General features: G+C 42.5%; 1 protein-coding gene across 1 annotated transcript in view; it reads left to right on the top strand.

Annotated features, from left to right (window-relative positions):
• Positions 1 to 17,106: 17,106 nt before the first annotated feature.
• Positions 17,107 to 18,831, top strand: part of POU2AF1 (POU class 2 homeobox associating factor 1) — a 59,469-nt gene continuing 57,744 nt past the window's right edge. Inside the window, exon 1 of the mRNA XM_073655288.1 lies at positions 17,107 to 17,836. Within this exon, the coding sequence (XP_073511389.1) occupies positions 17,821 to 17,836 (16 nt within the window). The 5' untranslated portion in view covers positions 17,107 to 17,820. The remainder of the gene's footprint in view (positions 17,837 to 18,831) is intronic.

Here is an 18,831-nt window from a genome sequence, read left to right as displayed (position 1 = left end):
GGCGCCGTGCGGCCTCCCGCTGTGTATAGATGGCGCCGTGTGGCCCCCTGCTGTGTATAGATGGCGCCGTGCGGCCCTCTGCTGTGTATAGATGGTGCCGTGCGCCCCCTGCTGTGTATAGATGGCGCCGTGCGGCCTCCTGCTGTGTATAGATGGTGCCGTGCGGCCCCCTGCTGTGTATAGATGGCGTCGTGCGGCCCCCTGCTGTGTATAGATGGCGCCATGCGGCCCCCTGCTGTGTATAGATGGCACCGTGCGGCCTCCTGCTGTGTATAGATGGTGCCGTGCGGCCCCCTGCTGTGTATAGATGGCACCGTGCGGCCCCCTGCTGTGTATAGATGGCGCCATGTGGCCCCCTGCTGGGTATAGATGGCGCCGTGCGGCCCCCTGCTGTGTATAGATGGCGCCGTGCGGCCCCCTGCTGTGTATAGATGGCGCCGTGCGGCCTCCTGCTGTGTATAGATGGCGCCGTGCGGCCTCCTGCTGTGTATAGATGGCGCCGTGCGGCCTCCTGCTGTCTCTGGGGGGGGCGCCGTGCAGCCTCCCGCTGTGTATAGATGGCGCCGTGCGGCCTCCTGCTGTGTATAGATGGCTAAGTGCGGCCTCCTACTGAGCATAGATGGCACCGTGCGGCCTCCTGCTGTGTATAGATGGTGTCGTGCGGCCTCCTGCTGTGTATAGATGGCGCTGTGCGGCCTTCTGCTGTGTATAGATGGCTACGTGCGGCCTCCTGCTGAGTATAGATGGCGCCGTGCGGCCTCCTGCTGTGTATAGATGGTGCCGTGCGGCCTCCTGCTGTGTATAGATGGCGCCGTGCAGCCTCCTGCTGTGTATAGATGGCTACGTGCAGCCTCCAGCTGAGTATAGATGGTGCCGTGCGGCCTCCTGCTGTGTCTGGGGGGGCGCCGTGCGGCCTCCCGCTGTGTATAGATGGCGCCATGCGGCCTCCTGCTGTGTATAGATGGCTACGTGCGGCCTCCTGTTGAGTGTAGATGGCGCCGTGCGGCCTCCTGCTGTGTATAGATGGTGCCGTGCGGCCTCCTGATGTGTATAGATGGCACCGTGCGGCCTCCTGCTGTGTATAGATGGCTACGTGCGGCCTCCTGCTGAGTACAGATGGCGCCGTGCGGCCTCCTGCTGTCTCTGGGGGGGGGCGCCGTGTGGCCTCCTGCTGTGTATAGATGGCGCCATGCAGCCTCCTGCTGTGTGTAGATGGCGCCGTGCGGCCTCCCGCTGTGTATAGATAGCTACGTGCGGCCTCCCGTTGTATATAGATGGCACCGTGCGGCCTCCCGCTGTGTATAGATGGCGCCGTGCGGCCTCCTGCTGTCTCTGGGGGGGGCGCCGTGCGGCCTCCCGCTGTGTATAGATGGCTACGTGCGGCCTCCCGCTGTGTATAGATGGCTACGTGCGGCCTCCCGCTGTGTATAGATGGCACCGTGCAGCCTCCCGCTGTGTATAGATGGCTACGTGTGCTCAATATTGAGTCATACAATTAATGTAAGGCTATGTGCCCACGATACAGAAATGTTCCGGATTTTTTTTGAGCGTTTCTGCATCTCCCTGGCAGAAAAAACGCATGCGGATTGTACATGCGGATTTTACATGCGGATTGTACATGTGTTTTCCTGCCAGGGACATGCGGATGTGAAGCGTTCTTCACTTGCATTTCCGCATGCGGGTTGACAAGCGCTTTCCAAGCGATTTTAGCATCACTTGGAAAGGGCTTGACAACTTGGTTACACTATATAAATCCATGCAACCAGCATGGATTTATGTAGTGTGACCGTAAAAGAATGGTAAAAAATATAAACTATATATTTACGTTCTGATGGCCTGCCGATGTCAGCGGTCGCGTGACCCGTCACATGACTAAATGACGTCACGGCAGGTCCTTTTCAGACCATCGCGAGCTGCCGGCAAGCCAGGACGCATCGGATAAAGACACCGGGGGCCATCAGAAGGTAAGTATAATATCTATTTTTTATTTTATTCTTTTTTTACAGGTTCTATGGTACCCGGGTCCGGAGAAGAGTCTCCTGTCCTCCACACCCGGGTACCATCCGCACATTGAAACGCATGGATTCTGCATGTACAGATGCAGGGATGCGGATTCCATGCGTTCTAATGCAAGTCAATGGCGGCGAAAACGCCGCGCTTCCGCAAAATAATTGGTAATGCTGCGGATTTTTCCGCAATGATAATCCGCAGTGGAAATTTCCGCAGCATGTGCACAGCACATGCGGATTATCATTGGGGAACATGGCAGACCTTCTACCAAGCGTTTTTTAAGCGTTTCTGCAGCGGAATTGCCGCTGCGGAAACGCTTAAAAAACGCATAGTGGGCACACAGCCTAAAAAAAAAATATTATAATTAATATTGTGCCAAATTAATTTCACGTGAACTATCACATGATCTATCACAGGTGATCATGTGACATGTCACGTGATAAATCAGGTGTGTGTGTGTGGGGGGGGGGGCGCGCGCCTTCTAAACTGCCCGGGGCCCTTGCTACTCTTAATCCACCACTGGATATAATATTGGAGAAAAAGTCACATGATAATTTATTAATTATTTTACTTAACAACCTTTGGGATGAGACTTAAAGGAGACTTCAAAGTTGAGAGCAAAATGTTTTCCTCTGCCCAGCTCATTTGTATATTACACTCCTCGGGCACTGCAGCAGACAATGTCCTGATGCTCAGCTAGGGACTGGTTCTTTGTGCATTTCTTTAAATCTTAGACGTTTTACTGTAACATCAATTCTAAATATACTTTCAATATATTTTCACTGTGAGACCAGAGACATTGTCTTTCAAGGATTGGTTTTGCATACCATTGGTACAATGAAATTGCAGAGTACCTCCATTTATTCTGCTGTAAGCATAGATTGATCAATTATTTTAACATTGTCTACGGGATTATAATTTAATCGCTTCTCACTGTTCTATTTCATTTCTATTTTAGAAAGAAGAGAGGCCCATATAGAAAAGACCCGGAGATGGCTGTCACTGAATAGTCATAAATTTCTTTCTTCTTGCTACCTGGCCACATTCTTTTTGCTCGCTGGCATTTTATCTTTGCTCCCCAGGGGCTGTGTGTGTTGATGTACCAGAATTTTGTGTTTTGATGTAGCAGAGCTGTGTATGTGTGTATGTTGATCTAGTAAAGCTCTGTGTGTATATGTACACTTTGGGGACATCATATTGTGTGGGGTGCTTTGGAGGCATCATACTGTGGGTGGGGAAAAGTACTGTGGGGATATCATACTATGTGTGTGGGGGAATGTACTTCGGGGACATCATACTGTGTGTGCGGGGAATATACTGTGGGGATATCATACTATGTGGGGGGGAATGTACTATGGGGACATCATATTGTTTCTAGGGGAATGTACTGTGGGGACATCATACTGTGTGTGGGGGATGTACAGTGGAGACACCATAGTGTGGGGGTAATGTACTGTGGGGGCATCATACTGTGTGTGGGGGAATGTACTGTGTGGACATCATACAGTGTATGAAGAATGTACTGTAGGGATATCATACTGTGTGTGTGAGAATGTACTGTGGGGACATCATACTGTGTGTGGGGGAATGTATTGTGGGGACATCATACTGTGTGTGGGGGAATGTATTGTGGGGACATCATACTGTGTGTGGGGGAATGTACAGTGGAGACACCACACTGTATGGGGGGAATGTGCTATGGGGACATCATACTATGTGTGTGGGGGAATGTACTTTGGGGACATCATACTGTGTGGGGGGGAATGTACTGTGGGACATCATATTGTTTGTGGGGGAATGTACTGCGGGGATATCATACTGTGAGGGGGGGAATGTACTGTGGGACATCATATTGTTTGTGGGGGAATGTACTGTGGGGACATTATACTGTATCTGGGGAATGTACTGTGGGGACATCAAACTGTGTGTGGGGGAATGTACTGTGTGGACATCATGCTGTGTGTGGGGGAATGTACAGTGGAGACACCATAGTGTGGTGGTAATGTACTGTGGGGGCATCATACTGTGTGTGGGGGAATGTACTGTGTGGACATCATACGGTGTATGGCAATGTACTGTAGGGACATCATACTGTGTGTGTGTGAGAATATACTGTGGGAACATCATACTGTGTGTGTGGTAATGTATTGTGGGGACATCATACTGTGTGTGGGGGAATGTATTGTGGGGACATCATACTGTGTGTGGGGGAATGTACAGTGGAGACACCACACTGTATGGGGGGAATGTGCTATGGGGACATCATACTATGTGTGTGGGGGAATGTACTTTGGGGACATCATACTGTGTGGGGGGGAATGTACTGTGGGACATCATATTGTTTGTGGAGGAATGTACTGCGGGGATATCATACTGTGAGGGGGGGAATGTACTGTGGGACATCATATTGTTTGTGGGGGAATGTACTGTGGGGACATTATACTGTATCTGGGGAATGTACTGTGGGGACATCAAACTGTGTGTGGGGGAATGTACTGTGTGGACATCATGCTGTGTGTGGGGGAATGTACAGTGGAGACACCATAGTGTGGTGGTAATGTACTGTGGGGGCATCATACTGTGTGTGGGGGAATATACTGTGTGGACATCATACGGTGTATGGCAATGTACTGTAGGGACATCATACTGTGTGTGTGTGAGAATATACTGTGGGAACATCATACTGTGTGTGTGGTAATGTATTGTGGGGACATCATACAGTGTGTTGGGGAATATACTTAGGGGACATCATACTGTGTGTGGGGGGATGTACTGTCTGGACATCATGCTGTGTGTGGGGGAATGTACTGTGGGGGCATCATACTGTGTGTGGGGGAATGTGCTATAGGGGCCACGAAAGGGGTACTATACCGTGTGGGAAAATGATTGGGCCTCACTAGGAGAATTTTTCTTTGTGGGTGCATATAAAGGACTGGGCAAGGTTAAAGCACACAGTTAGCGTAAAATAGAAATTGCCCCGGTATGTGTGTTTAACAATGGTCCCATCACATCTATCTTAGTGCTCATATTAGTCTAATAGGCTCAGCCTTGACTAAAATAAAAAGTTAAATGAAGGTTAATAAAATTGTAAAAAATCTAAAACATAAATTAATAATTACAAGAAAAAAAAAATCATTTTTTTCTTTATAAAAAGCCCAAATATTGTTACATCATTCCTTGAAAAACAGTGTCACGTCTGTCCACAGGTTGCATCTGGTATTGCAGCCTCATTTACATCAATGATATAAAGCGGCAATACCAGAAACAGCCTGTGGACAGATCAACCCTGTTTTTTGAAGAAAGCCGTCGAGATTTTTTTAATGATGTACTTAATATTTATTTTGTACAAAACAAAAGAAATGAAGAAGATACTGATTAATTGTAAGCAACTTGCAAGGAAGACGGAGTTGATCGCATCCTATGCTGACCGCACGCCGCTCTGACATAGGACATAAGCTTTAGAAGATGACACATGCGGAAATCCAAGCGGCTGCATTAACTGAAATACAAGCAGCAGTTTCCCGCATCGAGACGCTGGTTGTGCAGAACATTCAGTGTAGTCATAGAGAGTAGGTGTTAATAACAAGTGAAGGTGACATGACTCATCCTCCTCGTTTTTGGGCACATATTTATGCCGGATGCTCTCAGCTTTGTTCATTAGAAATACGTCCCTCATTTCCAAAGTGAATCATTACCCATCCACAGGATTGGTGATAAAATCTATGATCTCGGACTCCTTAAGGACATAACCAATTTTTGTTTTTACACTTTTTTTTATCCCCATTAACTAAGAGCCAAAACTTTTTTTTTTATTTTTCCATCATTACAAACACTTGTTTCTTACTTTGAAGGATACTCAAAATAACGGTGGCCAAAAAGGAGGCAAATAAAAAAAAAGAAAATTCTGGTGTTTGTTATTTTTTTCCTTATAGTTTTTTAACTTATGTGTTAATTTTTTCTAGATATTTTTAGATATTATACTGGGAACTGTTTTGAATTTTAATTTTTTAGATTTTGAATAACTTTTTTTTTTTTTTTTTTAACACTTTTCATTTTATTTTTCGGTTCCCATAAGGGACTTGTTCTATATACGGCAATACTAAAGTATTGCTGTATGCAGAAAAATCACAATCTCCTATGAAGGGGCAGCCAATTATAGGGACCCGGCTGCCATTGCAATCCATCGGCGCCCTATAATCATATCACTGAGGGGCAGGAGAGGACAACTGAATCAATGACCCAGCAAGATTGCTCCATTTAAATGCCCATGTTAGAGACTGACAGCAGTAATTAAGTGGTTGATCAGCAGAGATCTGATCTGTGCTGGTGGTTTCAGGTGCTGCCATCACCTACTTTGTACAGCTCCTGAGCCTGATCCACTCATTTCATTATGGTTATATACCAGAGGTCCACTGGGACCTAGACCAATCATGAGAACAATGGTCCCAAAGTCTGTTGTGTGAATTTGGTGGTAGTGCACATACAGTACATGACCATCGCTCCATTCACCAGACCTTCCAGGGTCTAGTGGTCAACTGGGACCTCTACCGATTCCAGATTTCCATTCACTTATATTTGAGACCGATGAGACTTCAGTCCCATAGAAGTGGATGGGGTGCTGTAATTCAGGTCTGGAGAAGTGCTGCAAAGAAAACAAACTTTACCAAAGAGCCGGAGAACAGGAGAACATTCATCTGGTTGGCACAAATCGGGAGACCAGTCAGTCCATCTGAACTCTTCTACTATTTCACTACAGACTTATGTAGGAACTATAGATATATCTTCAGCAGCATGAGGTGGAGTACAGAGGAATATGAAGGGCAGAGTTTGATTGGGAAGGGTCTGGGAGCTATGGACCTCCTGCCTACACCCGAGAACATGTGCTGGACTGGTGGTCTGTACATTTTTTTCTGTATAGCAAAGTCGAACAGGTCTTCCGACATCGCCAATGTGTTAAGTATGGTCGCATGTATGCCCGACCACCTATCTCATCTCAAGAACAAAAATAACATCATAAAAGGGATATGTGGCAGCTGGACGGCTGGCGTGACCAGACCAGGTGGTGTGGGGACTCATATTCACACATAGGCTGTTGGACTGTGGTGGTCCTCTACAACCCAAGTCCAGAATGAGTGGCTGTGGATGACAAACTAGTGACAGTCCTCAAAGGGGTCAGAGACTAGTACCTTTGGTCTACTGGAGCGAGGCGCTGCTGCTTCAAAATCTAAGAGGCCACGACAATCTGCAGGTTCCTGGACCAGTTGACCATATTCTATCGGACTATATATTAACTAGCTATTGAACCCGTTTTACGTCCGGGTGGCGAGCATTTTTATTGGTATATGGTCTCCCATGCTGGTATGTTCTGCCCCCCTCCTGTCCCCACCATCCTATACTGGTATGCGTGGTACCCCTCACCCCAATCCTGGTATGCGTGGTACCCCTCATCCCCCCAATCCCGGTATGCGTGACACCCCTCATCCCCCCAATCCCGGTATGCGTGGTACCCCTCCCCCAAATCCTGGTATGTGTGGTACCCCTCACCCCAATCCTGGCATGTGTAGCCCCCGCATCCCTTTCACGCTGTACACACATCCAAAAAAAATAAACACTTATACTCACCTTTCTTTTCTGTGCTCCAGCGCTGCTGCGTCCTGTTCTGCCGCAGACCGGGGAGGAGTGCTGCGCCAGAGCACCGCGCTGTCCGGCGCCATTTTGCTGAAGACACTGCAAATGTGTCTTCAGTAAAATGGCGCCGGATAGTGCTATGCGCATGCGCCGATCCGACGCCTCACTCCTGCCCCGGTCTCCGGCGAAGAGAGAGGCGCCGCGGCAACGCTCCTCCCGGTCAGGTAAGTATCTAAGTATGGCGCCGGAGATCGCAGTATGCGTTCAGTGTCTACACATACCGCGATCTCCGGTGCCATACACCTCCTCTTACCTGTAACGGCTCCAAGCGTTCTTCTGTCTGGAGCCAGACTGCGTGTCACGCATGCGCAGTCTATAAAGGCTTCAGACAGAGGGACGCTTGCAGCGTTATATTATAGATGTGCATCCGACTACCCAGATGAGTTCCTGCCCCAAGATCGGGTTGTCTTATTTTCACACTGTGTTCTGTAGCATGGCAACCGGTCAACGAAATATGAAGTCTACAAGTAAAAATCAAGAAATTCTCTGAGAGAGGAGCAGAGTTTCCTGTGATGCTGATGAATCATGACTGAGATGTTGGGGTTATGAATAAGGTTCAAGTTTTAAGTGTTCGCTTATTACAAGAGACATTTTACAATGATTTTGGTGTGTTGAGATGAATCAGAAAAATAGAGACCAGCGAGGGCCGGCTAAGTTTCGAGAAGGAAGTTGTGAGGGACCGGGTAGGATGAGTATTACTTATTTTATTTTTCTTTTAACCAGTTAAAAACCTTTAAAATTAATTTTGAACCCCTGGAAAACCCCTTTTGTTTACTACAGGAAATCTATGTATTGATTGTGGGACTTTGCTCCTTTAAGGGTTGTTAAAGGAGTTTGTCCCCGTTATCTTTATTTTAACAGATGTGATGAAGACATGATTTTGTGGCAATGACTAATATATAAATATAACAGGTTCTCCTCCTGAACTTGTAAGTTCAGCCTTCATCACAGCCCTCCTGTCTTCATTATGGCCACCGATGGAGGAGCATGTGACCAGACCTGTCCAACTGAGAAAGCTGTTATTCTATCGGAGGAGACTGATGGACAGGTCTGGCCACATGCTCCTCCATCGGTGGCCAGTTTTACAATAGGAAATCTGTGAGGATGACAACTCTAACAACGAGCGCAGAAGGAGAACCTGAAATACTTTCATATAGTAGATTGATTAGACTTTATTGTATGTTTCATTTATAAGCATTAAAAGTAGAAACTTCTTAAGGAGGACCTGTCATCAGATCAAAAGTCTCCAGTTTTTTGTCTTATTTTATTCTCGCTGTTCCCAAGTATGCATTTTTTTTAATCCACCATACGATGCCTGAGATATGAGACTTTTCACTCAGACTTATGGTCTTTACCAAGGGGTCATGACTCACTGGATCCTCAGGGGCGTGTCTCTAGGTTGCATTATTACTCCGTGAGCACCTCCCCCTTAGTAAAAATCATACAAAATCAGCACTTTTGAATTACACCATTCATCTTATCATGTGATGTACTGGATAGCGGTAAAAAAAAGTTCCAAGTGCGGTGAACTTCCGAAAAAAGAGCAATAATGCAATTGTTTGTTTTTTTTATTTATCTTGCTCACTATACAGAAAAATTGACCTGGCAATATGATTCTCCAGCTCAATACAATTATGCAGATACAAAACATCTATAAATTTTTTTTTTGGTTAAGTGGTAAAAATTTTCTGGGAAATCTGCAAAAAAATAAATATAAATATTTCACGTGTGTCACCATTTTCTGAGATCCGTAACGTTTTCAATTTTTGGTCGATGGGGTCTTATTTTTTTTACCCAGAGATGATATTTTTATTGATGCCATTTTGGGGTCGATACGATGTTTTGATCGCCTTTTATTGCATTTTCCGGCAGTGTTGCGGTGGACAAAAAACTCTGTAATTCTGGGGTTTCGATTTTAGTCTCGTTATGCCGTTTACCGATCGGGTTAATTTATTTAATATTTTGATAGATCTGACTTTTACAAATGCAGCGATACTAAATTTGAGTATTTTTAATTTCTTTGTTTTTAATGGAGGAAAAGTGGGTGATTTGAACTAGTATTATTATTATTACTATTATTATTATTTATATAGCACCATTGATTCCATGATGCTGGGCACGAGAAGGGCCTAGAATAAAATATAACTTTTATTTCCACAGTTAAAAAAATGGAAAAATCCAATTAAAATAAGACATACACGTACACCAAAACAGTGATACCCGTAAACAAGTGAAAAAAGACAACAATGACACTGTCTATCTAGAGTCTCTAAATATCCCTATTGGTAACACCACCCTTACCCTGCCTGGCAGCGGAGGTTGGCACCCTATGGGCATAAAAGTCTTGGCGCTGCCGCTCCACGACGGCTCTCCCGTTTGATAGGATCTGTAGTAGGAGGCAGTGGTCAACTGTGTCGAAGGCAGAGGACAACTTTTATATCTTTTTTATTTTTTTTCATATTTTTTCAAACTTTTTTTTCACTTTCTAGTGTATTTATTAGTCTTCTTAGGGGACTTCAACTTGCAATCAACCGATTGCTTGTACTATGCAAATCGCAAATCGTGATCTTGTCATGGGCTCACCACGCCCATGACAACTCTTGGTCAACTCTTGGTCAACTCTTATAATAGTGATAATAAGAACTTTCTTAGCCCTTATTGTAGCATTAGATTCAAACCCAGGATCCCCTACCTACTTTGGCAAACCTTGCCCAGTCATTTACGTTGCTGCAATCTAAAACTAAGTTAAGCTGCAGCAAGGAGGTTGGGCCGGCCAAATAATTTCATTTTTTGGGTGAAGTCCAACAGAAAAGAGCAATGTTGCACTTTGTGTGTTTTGTTTTTCATTACACCCATTATTTCTTAGTGTCAGTCATGGGAGCGGTGGGTAAAGTAGCAGCAAACTCTTGAAACGGTGTCAAAAAGTTTTTTTTTTCATGGACTTATTCTCAGAAGGAGTGTAAAGCAATGTGTCATTATATCTACCATCATTATTTGCCAAACACTTGACTAAATATTTACCTGTCACCGCAGTTTTAATATATTCCCACAGGTAAACTAAACCGGGCAGAGAAAATAATAAAAAAAGTCCATAAATCGAGAAATCCTCCCACAATTTTACCATGCACATAAAATAATTAACTCTCTTTTCGATTAATCTCATGGGTGTAAATGTAAACTATGGGACCTTTGAATTGGATCCTGAAAGACAAAGGGTCTAACAACAGGTTCTACAAAGTTCTCAAATAGGGGGGTGGAAAATGAATGATCAAGTATCATGGGAAGAACATGGGGCAAACAAATATTAATAATGAAACATAAAAAAGTATCAGATTCAAATTTCACTTCTATAAACACATTTATTTTTTCTGCATAATTCCATTATGAAGTGTAATTAATGACATCATGAAAGTCCAATGCAATAGATAAAAGCTTATTGGAAAATAATAAGGGCAGTCCAAACCCTGCTGTTTGATAGTCAGGAATAGTCTCTGTTGGGAGCTATGAAGAAGCAGCAGGACAGTCAGCTATGAGTAGGAGTTACACAGACTTTACAACTCAAAATAGTAGAAGATATTTTAAATTCTGCTTAATTTTGCATTTAGGAAAAAAATGAACAATAAACAAAAAATAGATCATATGTAAAATTGTTGGATAAAGTCCATGATAAAATATGTTCTTCACTACTTTTATTTAGTTTAAAAATAGGCCTATGGAGATCCTTAGTTAAAAAAACTCCAAAGACATACATGGCCCCTGCCGCTACTCTGTACTGTTTCTGGTATCCTCCATCGGCCTCCAATGTCAATTAGCCTCCAATGATTGGCTGCAGTGGTCACTCACTAGACAAAGAGAAAACCAGGTCATCTACTGGAAGATAAAGGTAGGTAACCGGCTGGTGACACCTGCAACAGTATGTTGCACCGGTCCGCTAGGAGGTGATTATGTGTATTTTTTTGAATGATAAGATCATCCCATTTTTAAACTAAGAAAAAGTAGTGGACATCCCCTCTAAGGTGTTATTCAAAAAAGATTTTTTAGAATAGTGTACTTTCCTATGGAAATCCAGAACGATCCAGAATGAGCTTTCTGATAAACGCTCATTTGCCTGGAAGTAGTATTCAAACATGATGGTAAGCTCATGTAATTGCTAATGATTGATGGATTGGATTAATATTGAGAGTAAAGAGTGTCCATCAGCAGCATCATCCCTTCAAGCTACTGAAAATGCGCAAGAGGAAACTTGTAGAGGTGTTTGCACAGATACTGGTTCTGCAGGAAAATAAACAGTATAGTGAAATCGACAGGTGACTTTTTCTCTAATTTTAGTCTTTCCTATTGTCTTTTCTTCTCTATCCAGCCCAGACCGCCAAGACGACTTCTCCAAGCCATAACCTGTCTCTGAGAATTTGCAGATTTTGTCACGGTCATGTTTGGCTCCTCCCTTTTCCAATATTTCTCCACCCTTTAAAACAACTTCCAGATATTAATGCCCCTATGATGCCCCACAAAATTATAGCATCTTTCTTATGTGCTAACCAGTAATAGTGCCCCCATAATACTCCTTACAGTAATAGGGCTCCTCTGTAATAGTGGACCCTTTGTACCGGCACACAGTAGTACTTTTTCTTTTGTGCTTCCACACAGCAGTAACATCCCCCTTTGAGCCCCTTTGCAGTAGTAATGCTCAACCTTGAGCCTCGATGCAATAGTAATATCCGGCTTTCAGGCCCCATAAAATGGTAATGTCCCCTTTCAAGCCTCCATATATTGGAAAAATTGACCTTTCCATCACTACACAATAGCAATATCCATCTTTGTGTCCCCACACAACAGTATTTTTTTACCTCTGTGACCCCCACACAGAAGAAGCCCACCTTTAAGCTCCTACACAGTAGCAGGTCTCCTTTGTGGCCACATAGAGTTGTCTTTTGTGTGCCGTTGCTTTTACAGTCCCTGCTGTCTGCTGCCCGGTGCGGGTGGTGCAATGCAGTGATGTCATTGCACTGTCGGTGGCGGGCCACTGACATCCCCTGTGTGGTCATGTTCCCTGATAGGATAGAAGCCTAAAGTAGCCTTGGGCTTATGACTGGGAAGAAATTCAACGGCTCTCAGTCTCTGCTGCATCCGCATCCAGTACCAGTAGTACACCAGGACAACGGGTTGTCCATCTAAGGGGAGATTTTTTTTTTTTACCTAAATATATGTATTTGGGGCTAAAAAGAATTTATGCATTTGGGTTCCATTAAAAATTTTGCGCCGTTTGGTTTTTACAGTCTTTGATTTGCTTACATATAACTTTGATGCGGTCTGTGGTCATAAATCAGCTGAGATGAGCTTGGAAAAAGACAGATAAAAGAGTACCAATCTTTCCATCAGACTGTCAGATTGGTCTCACTGATGGATTCTAAGTTTGCTCATTCTGCAGCCTGCAATAGACAGTGCAACACAGAACTATAGAAGGCAAACAATGCATAATTCTTAATGAAACCCAATTGCAAGAAAATTCGATAGGCAGAAGTGTCCAACTGCCTGGCATACAGCTGCACGTGTTTTTCTATACAGTTGGCTAAACATCTAAGAGGAAAAAGAAAGAAAGAAGTCAAATAATATGGTGCAAACAAAGAGCAGTTTCTTCCTAGAGCCCAAACACCAAGCTTTTCAATTGTAAAAATACACTGATAAATCTGACCTTGTGTGTTTGAATGCTGAAATATAGACCTATAGTGAGTGACCCTATGAAACGCACATCCAGGGGGAAGTGAGAGCAGTGATATAGCGGAAGTTTATATTTTCATGTCTGGTCTGGGGTCTTGAATTCATTTTGGAGTTTAGTCTAATGCCTGTATTATTTTAGGGGGTTGATCTGAGGTCTGAGTAGATTTAGGAGCCTAGCTCAGGGTCTGAATTAATTTAGGGGTCTGGATTAATGCTGCAATCTAACTTAAGGGTCTGTGTTGATTTGAGTCGGAGGTCTGAATTAATTTAGCAGTCTGGTCTAGGGTCTGAATTATTTTAGGGGTCTGATTTTGCTTAGGAGTGTGGTTTTGGGGTCTAAATTTAGGATTGTGTCTGGGGGTTTAACTGGGGGTTTAACTATTTTGGGTGTTAGTATAGTGGGGTCTTTATTTTGGAGTCTGGACCCTTTGTAAAATTACTATAGGGGCTTCCAAATTTACCTTTATCCTCTATTTACAGAACCAGAGGCATCAGATAGAAGGGAGCAATGATGGTCTCTGGTATTTGGGTGCCAGTAGGAAAAATTATGGGTCCGAATTTTTTTAGGGGTCTGATTTTTTTTAGGAGTGTGGTTTGGGGGTCTAAATGTAGGATTATGGTTTGGGGGTTTTAGTATTTTGGCGTCTGGACCCTTTGCAAAATTAACATAGGGGCTTCCAAATTTATTTTTTTCTTTATCCACAGAACCAGAGGCAGCAGATAGAAGGGAGTAATGATGGTCTCTGGTTTTTGGGTGCCAGTAGGAAAAATTATGGGTCTGAATTTTTTTAGGGGTCTGATTTTGCTTGGGAGTGTGGTTTGGGGGTCTAAATTTAGGGTTGTGCCTGAGGGTTTAACTATTTTGGGTGTTAGTATATTTGGGTCTATATTTTGGGGTCTCAACCCTTTGCAAAATTAACATTGGGGCTTCCAAATTTACTTTTCTCCTCTATCCACAGAAGCAGAGACGGCAGATAGAAGGGAGTAATGATGGTCTGTGGTATTTCGATGCCAGTAGGAATAATTATGGGTCTGGCCTAGGGTCTCAATTATTTTAGAGGTCTCATTTTGCTTAGGAGTGTGGTTTTGCAGTCTAAATTTAGGATTGTGTCTGGGGATTTAACTATTTTGGGTATTAGTATATTGGGGTCTTTTTTGGGGGGTGTTGACCCTTCGCAAAATTACTATAGAGGCTTCAAATTGACTTTTCTCCTCTTTCCACAGGACCAGAGGTAGCAGATGAAAGGGAGTAATGATGGACTCTGGTATTTCGGTGCCAGTAGGAAAAACTATGGGTCTGATAGGATCGTGTCTAGGGTTTTGACTATTTTGGGTGTTCTGAGGAAAAAATTATGGAATCACCCTGTAAATTTTCATTTCCAAAACTAACACCTGCATCAAATTAGATCTGCTCGTTAGTCTTCATCTAAAAAGCTGTTGCACCAAGTGGACTGACATGAATCATGGCTCCAACACGAGAGATGTCAATTGAAACAAAGGAGAGGATTATCAAACTCTTAAAAGAAGGTAAATCATCACGCAATGTTGCAAAAGATGTTGGTTGTTCACAGTCAGCTGTGTCTAAAATCTGGACCAAATACAAACAACATGGGAAGGTTGTTAAAGGAAAAACATACTGGTAGACAAAGGAAGACATCAAAGCGTCAAGACCGGAAACTTAAAGCAATATGTCTCCAAAACAGGAAGTGCACAACAAAACAAATGAGGAACGAATGGGAGGAAACTGGAGTCCATGTCTGTGACCGAACTGTAAGCAACAGCCAAAAGGAAATGGGATTTACATACAAAAAATCTAAACATAAGCCATCATTAACACCTAAACAGAACAAAACAAGGTTACAATGGGCTAAGGAAAAGCAATCGTGGACTGTGGATGACTGGATGAAAGTCATATTCAGTGATGAATCGTGAATCTGCATTGGGCAAGGTGATGATGCTGAAACTTTTGTTTGGTGCCGTTCTAATGAGATTTATAAAGATGCCTGCATGAAGAGAACATGCAAATTTCCCCAGTCATTGATGATATGGGGCTGCATGTCAGGTAAAGGCACTGGGGAGATGGCTGTCATTACATCTTCATTAAATGCCCAAGTTTACATTGATATTTTGGACAGTTTTCTTATCCCATCAATTGAAAGGATGTTTGGGGATGATGACATCATTTTTCAAAATGATAATGCATCCTGCTATAGAGCAAAAACTGTGGAAACATTCCTTGAAAGAAGACACATAAGGTCAATGTCATGGCCTGCAAATAGTCCGGATCTCAATCCAATTGAAAATCGTTAGTGGAAGTTGAAGAAAATGGTTCATGACAAGGCTCCAACCTGCAAAGCTGATCTGGCAACAGCAATCAGAGAAAGTTGGAGCCAGATTGATGAAGAGTACTGTTTGTCACTCATTAAGTCCATGCCTCAGAGACTGCAAGCTGTTATTAAAGCCAGAGGTGGTGCAACAAAATACTAGTGATGTATTGGAGTGTTCTTTTGTGTGTTTGTGTTTCATGATTCCATAATTTTTTCCTCAGAATTGAGTGATTCCATAATTTTCTCCCTCTGCTTGGTATGAAAAAAATTACCCTTACTCAGTACCACATTTTTAATCTTGATTTCCTTTAGTGTTTCTTAAAGCCCTAAAGTTGTCATTTGAAATGACTTTAGTTTTGTGCCATGTCTGTGATCTGCTTTTTTTCAACAACATTAAACAACTGAATGAACATCCTCCGAGCCCGGTGATTCCATAATTTTTGCCAGGGGTTGTATATTGGAGTCTATACTTTGGGGTCTGGATCCTTTACTAAATTAACATAGGGGCTTCCAAATTTACTTTTCTCCTCTATCTACAGGACCAGAGGCCGCAGATAAAAGGGAGCAATGATGGTCTCTGGTATTTCGGTGCCAGTAGGAAAAATTTTGGGTCTGAATTTTTTTAGGGGTCTGATTTTGCTTAGGAGTGTGGTTTGGGGGTCTAAATTTAGGATCATGGTCTGGGGGTTGAACTATTTTGGGGTCTGGACCCTTTGCAAAAATTACTATAGGGGCTTCCAAATTTACTTTTCTCCTCTATCCACAAAACCAGAGACAGCAGATAGAAGGGAGTAATGATGGTTTCTGGTATTTCGGTGCCAGTAGGAAAAATTATGGGTCTGGTTATCAATTTAGGAGTCTGGTCTGAAGTCTGGATTTGAGTTGTATTAATTTTTTATCTTTATTATCGTTAGGATCAAAAGTCTAAATAATTTTCAGGAATTGGGTTGGGGTCTGAATCTCAGGGTGTGGTCGAATTTATTATGGGTGTGTAGTATGTTTGGGTATGTATAGGGTGCGGATGGACACTTTGCAAAAGTAGCATAGTCTAACAGAGGGGGCTTCCTAAATTATTAATTTTTTCTCTATCCACAAAGTCAGAAGATGTACTTCTGATTAGCCAGTCACTTACAGTAGCCAAGATGCCCAATAAGTGCGACACGTGACCATTGTGGCCAATCACCGTCTTGCACATATCTCAAGATCGAGGTTCTGGAGACAGAGCAGAACATGGATGACGTGTTCTATTATTTGCATGTTTCCAGATTTCTTTTTGTATTTAATATGCAAGAAAATTTTGCAAAAAAAAAAGAAGTGATAAATGTATCTATATGTATCAATTTCTACATTTTGATCGGAATTGTGACTCTTCCTAACGTATTGGCTCTGCATTATGTAACTTATTAAGAAAACGTGTCACATCTAAATTAAGTTTCTCCTAACTGATAATTGTATTGAAAAAAAAAGTAAAATAGAGAATGTTAGAAGCTCGGCGAAGCGTAACCCCCCCGCAGGTGCTTCCTTGCAAAACTAAAGCCCTTGGGGGCAGGGTTCAAAAACAAAAAAAAAGAGAGAAAATTAAAAAAGCAAAAAGTGGAGAATTGTTCTTTACTTTACATAAATATTACCTTAAATTCAAAGTTAATGTAAAGTTTATATTGTGGGAGACGGACGAGAGCGGCGAGTGGATGGAGAAGGTTACTTTTCTGCATACTGTCCATGGACTTTGACAAAAATAAAATATAAAATTAACAGATTTTCCCATGAACAGTGTAGATATAATTCTCAATCTGCACGTTTTTAATTTTCAAGAAGCCACATGGGCTAAGACTGAAGAAGAGGAAGATTTCCTTTCATGTGCGTCTCTCGTTTGACACATTTCTTGTGGTCATGTGATGATGACATTTACAAAATCGGGCACTTGGGGTTATAAAACCCTGAAGGAAACATCCTCTCTTTTAATTGTTGAACTGCTATTAAAGGTGAAAAAGAAAAAAAAAAGTTCCACAGTGAAAACCATCAAACAGTCAAACTGTCGACTTCAAAGAGGAAAAACCCCAACTTGCTGTCACAGAACATGCACTGGCAAAAAAGTAAGTTTCTTTTCTTTGCTTTTTTTTCGGTCTAAGAAAGTTGAATGTTATAAAACTCCAAATTGCAAAAAAAAAAAGTCTTTATTTTGCAACTAACTAAATGATCGACGTAATAATGTTATATGGAAGGGTGAAAACTATGAGAACATTATTTTAATTTTATAAAGAATTTTCCATTTCAGTTCCTTTTCTTTAATGTGTAATATTATTGATGCAAATGTCCAGAAAATCTGGAAAAATGATGAATATGTAAGAAGATGAAATGTAAATGTAATTAGAAATATAGATTGGATCATTTTAGTAATGGTAAAAACAATGGTCCCAAAGTAAAAGTGACCCAGGAGTTCTGCACATCTTATCTTTTCGAGTTCTGATCCATGTCTCATTTCTCTTTATATGTTATATATGTCTTATGAGTATTATGAGCCTATGGTAAATTATATCCATAAAGTTCAGTGATTTTTCCCATACGCAAAAAAATTATTTCATTTGCGTGTCAGTTTTTTACCATCGGAATTTTATCTTTTTATGCAAAGTTTTGCAAAGTTTTTTTCAAGTTTCTCCTATCAAACAAACATGACAATTAGACGGCACATGGATTGCACTTTGCTCCTGGGTTTTCCATGGACAGAACTTGTATGTGAAAAACTGTCGTCTGGATGTGGCCTCAGGCTCGGGATGCAACTCGTTTTTCATTCTTGGCAGAGATATACACCATGAGGATATCTCTGACGAAACCCAGACACTTAAATATATGTCAGCCATTGATCCCCATTCTGAAACAAGCTTACACCGCACAGTATACATTTATCTACTGTGTCCAGATGTTTAATAAAAGTGCTACAAACTACGTTTCCCTTTACTTTTTCAATAAGACCTGTTCATACTCTGCTTTTTAGATCGATGTGCTGGATCCTATTTTCTGTCCATGTGTTCACTTTTACCATCTGTTATGCAAAAAAATAAATCAAAAATGGAGATTTCCAAGCTCCTGT

The sequence above is a fragment of the Phyllobates terribilis genome, unplaced genomic scaffold (genome assembly GCF_046119375.1).
Source record: "Phyllobates terribilis strain yellow unplaced genomic scaffold, ASM4611937v1 Scaffold_12__6_contigs__length_324123572, whole genome shotgun sequence".
Lineage (NCBI taxonomy): Eukaryota > Metazoa > Chordata > Amphibia > Anura > Dendrobatidae > Phyllobates > Phyllobates terribilis.
Note: the sequence above shows the minus strand (reverse complement) of the source record. Positions and strands in the feature narration are given on the sequence as shown.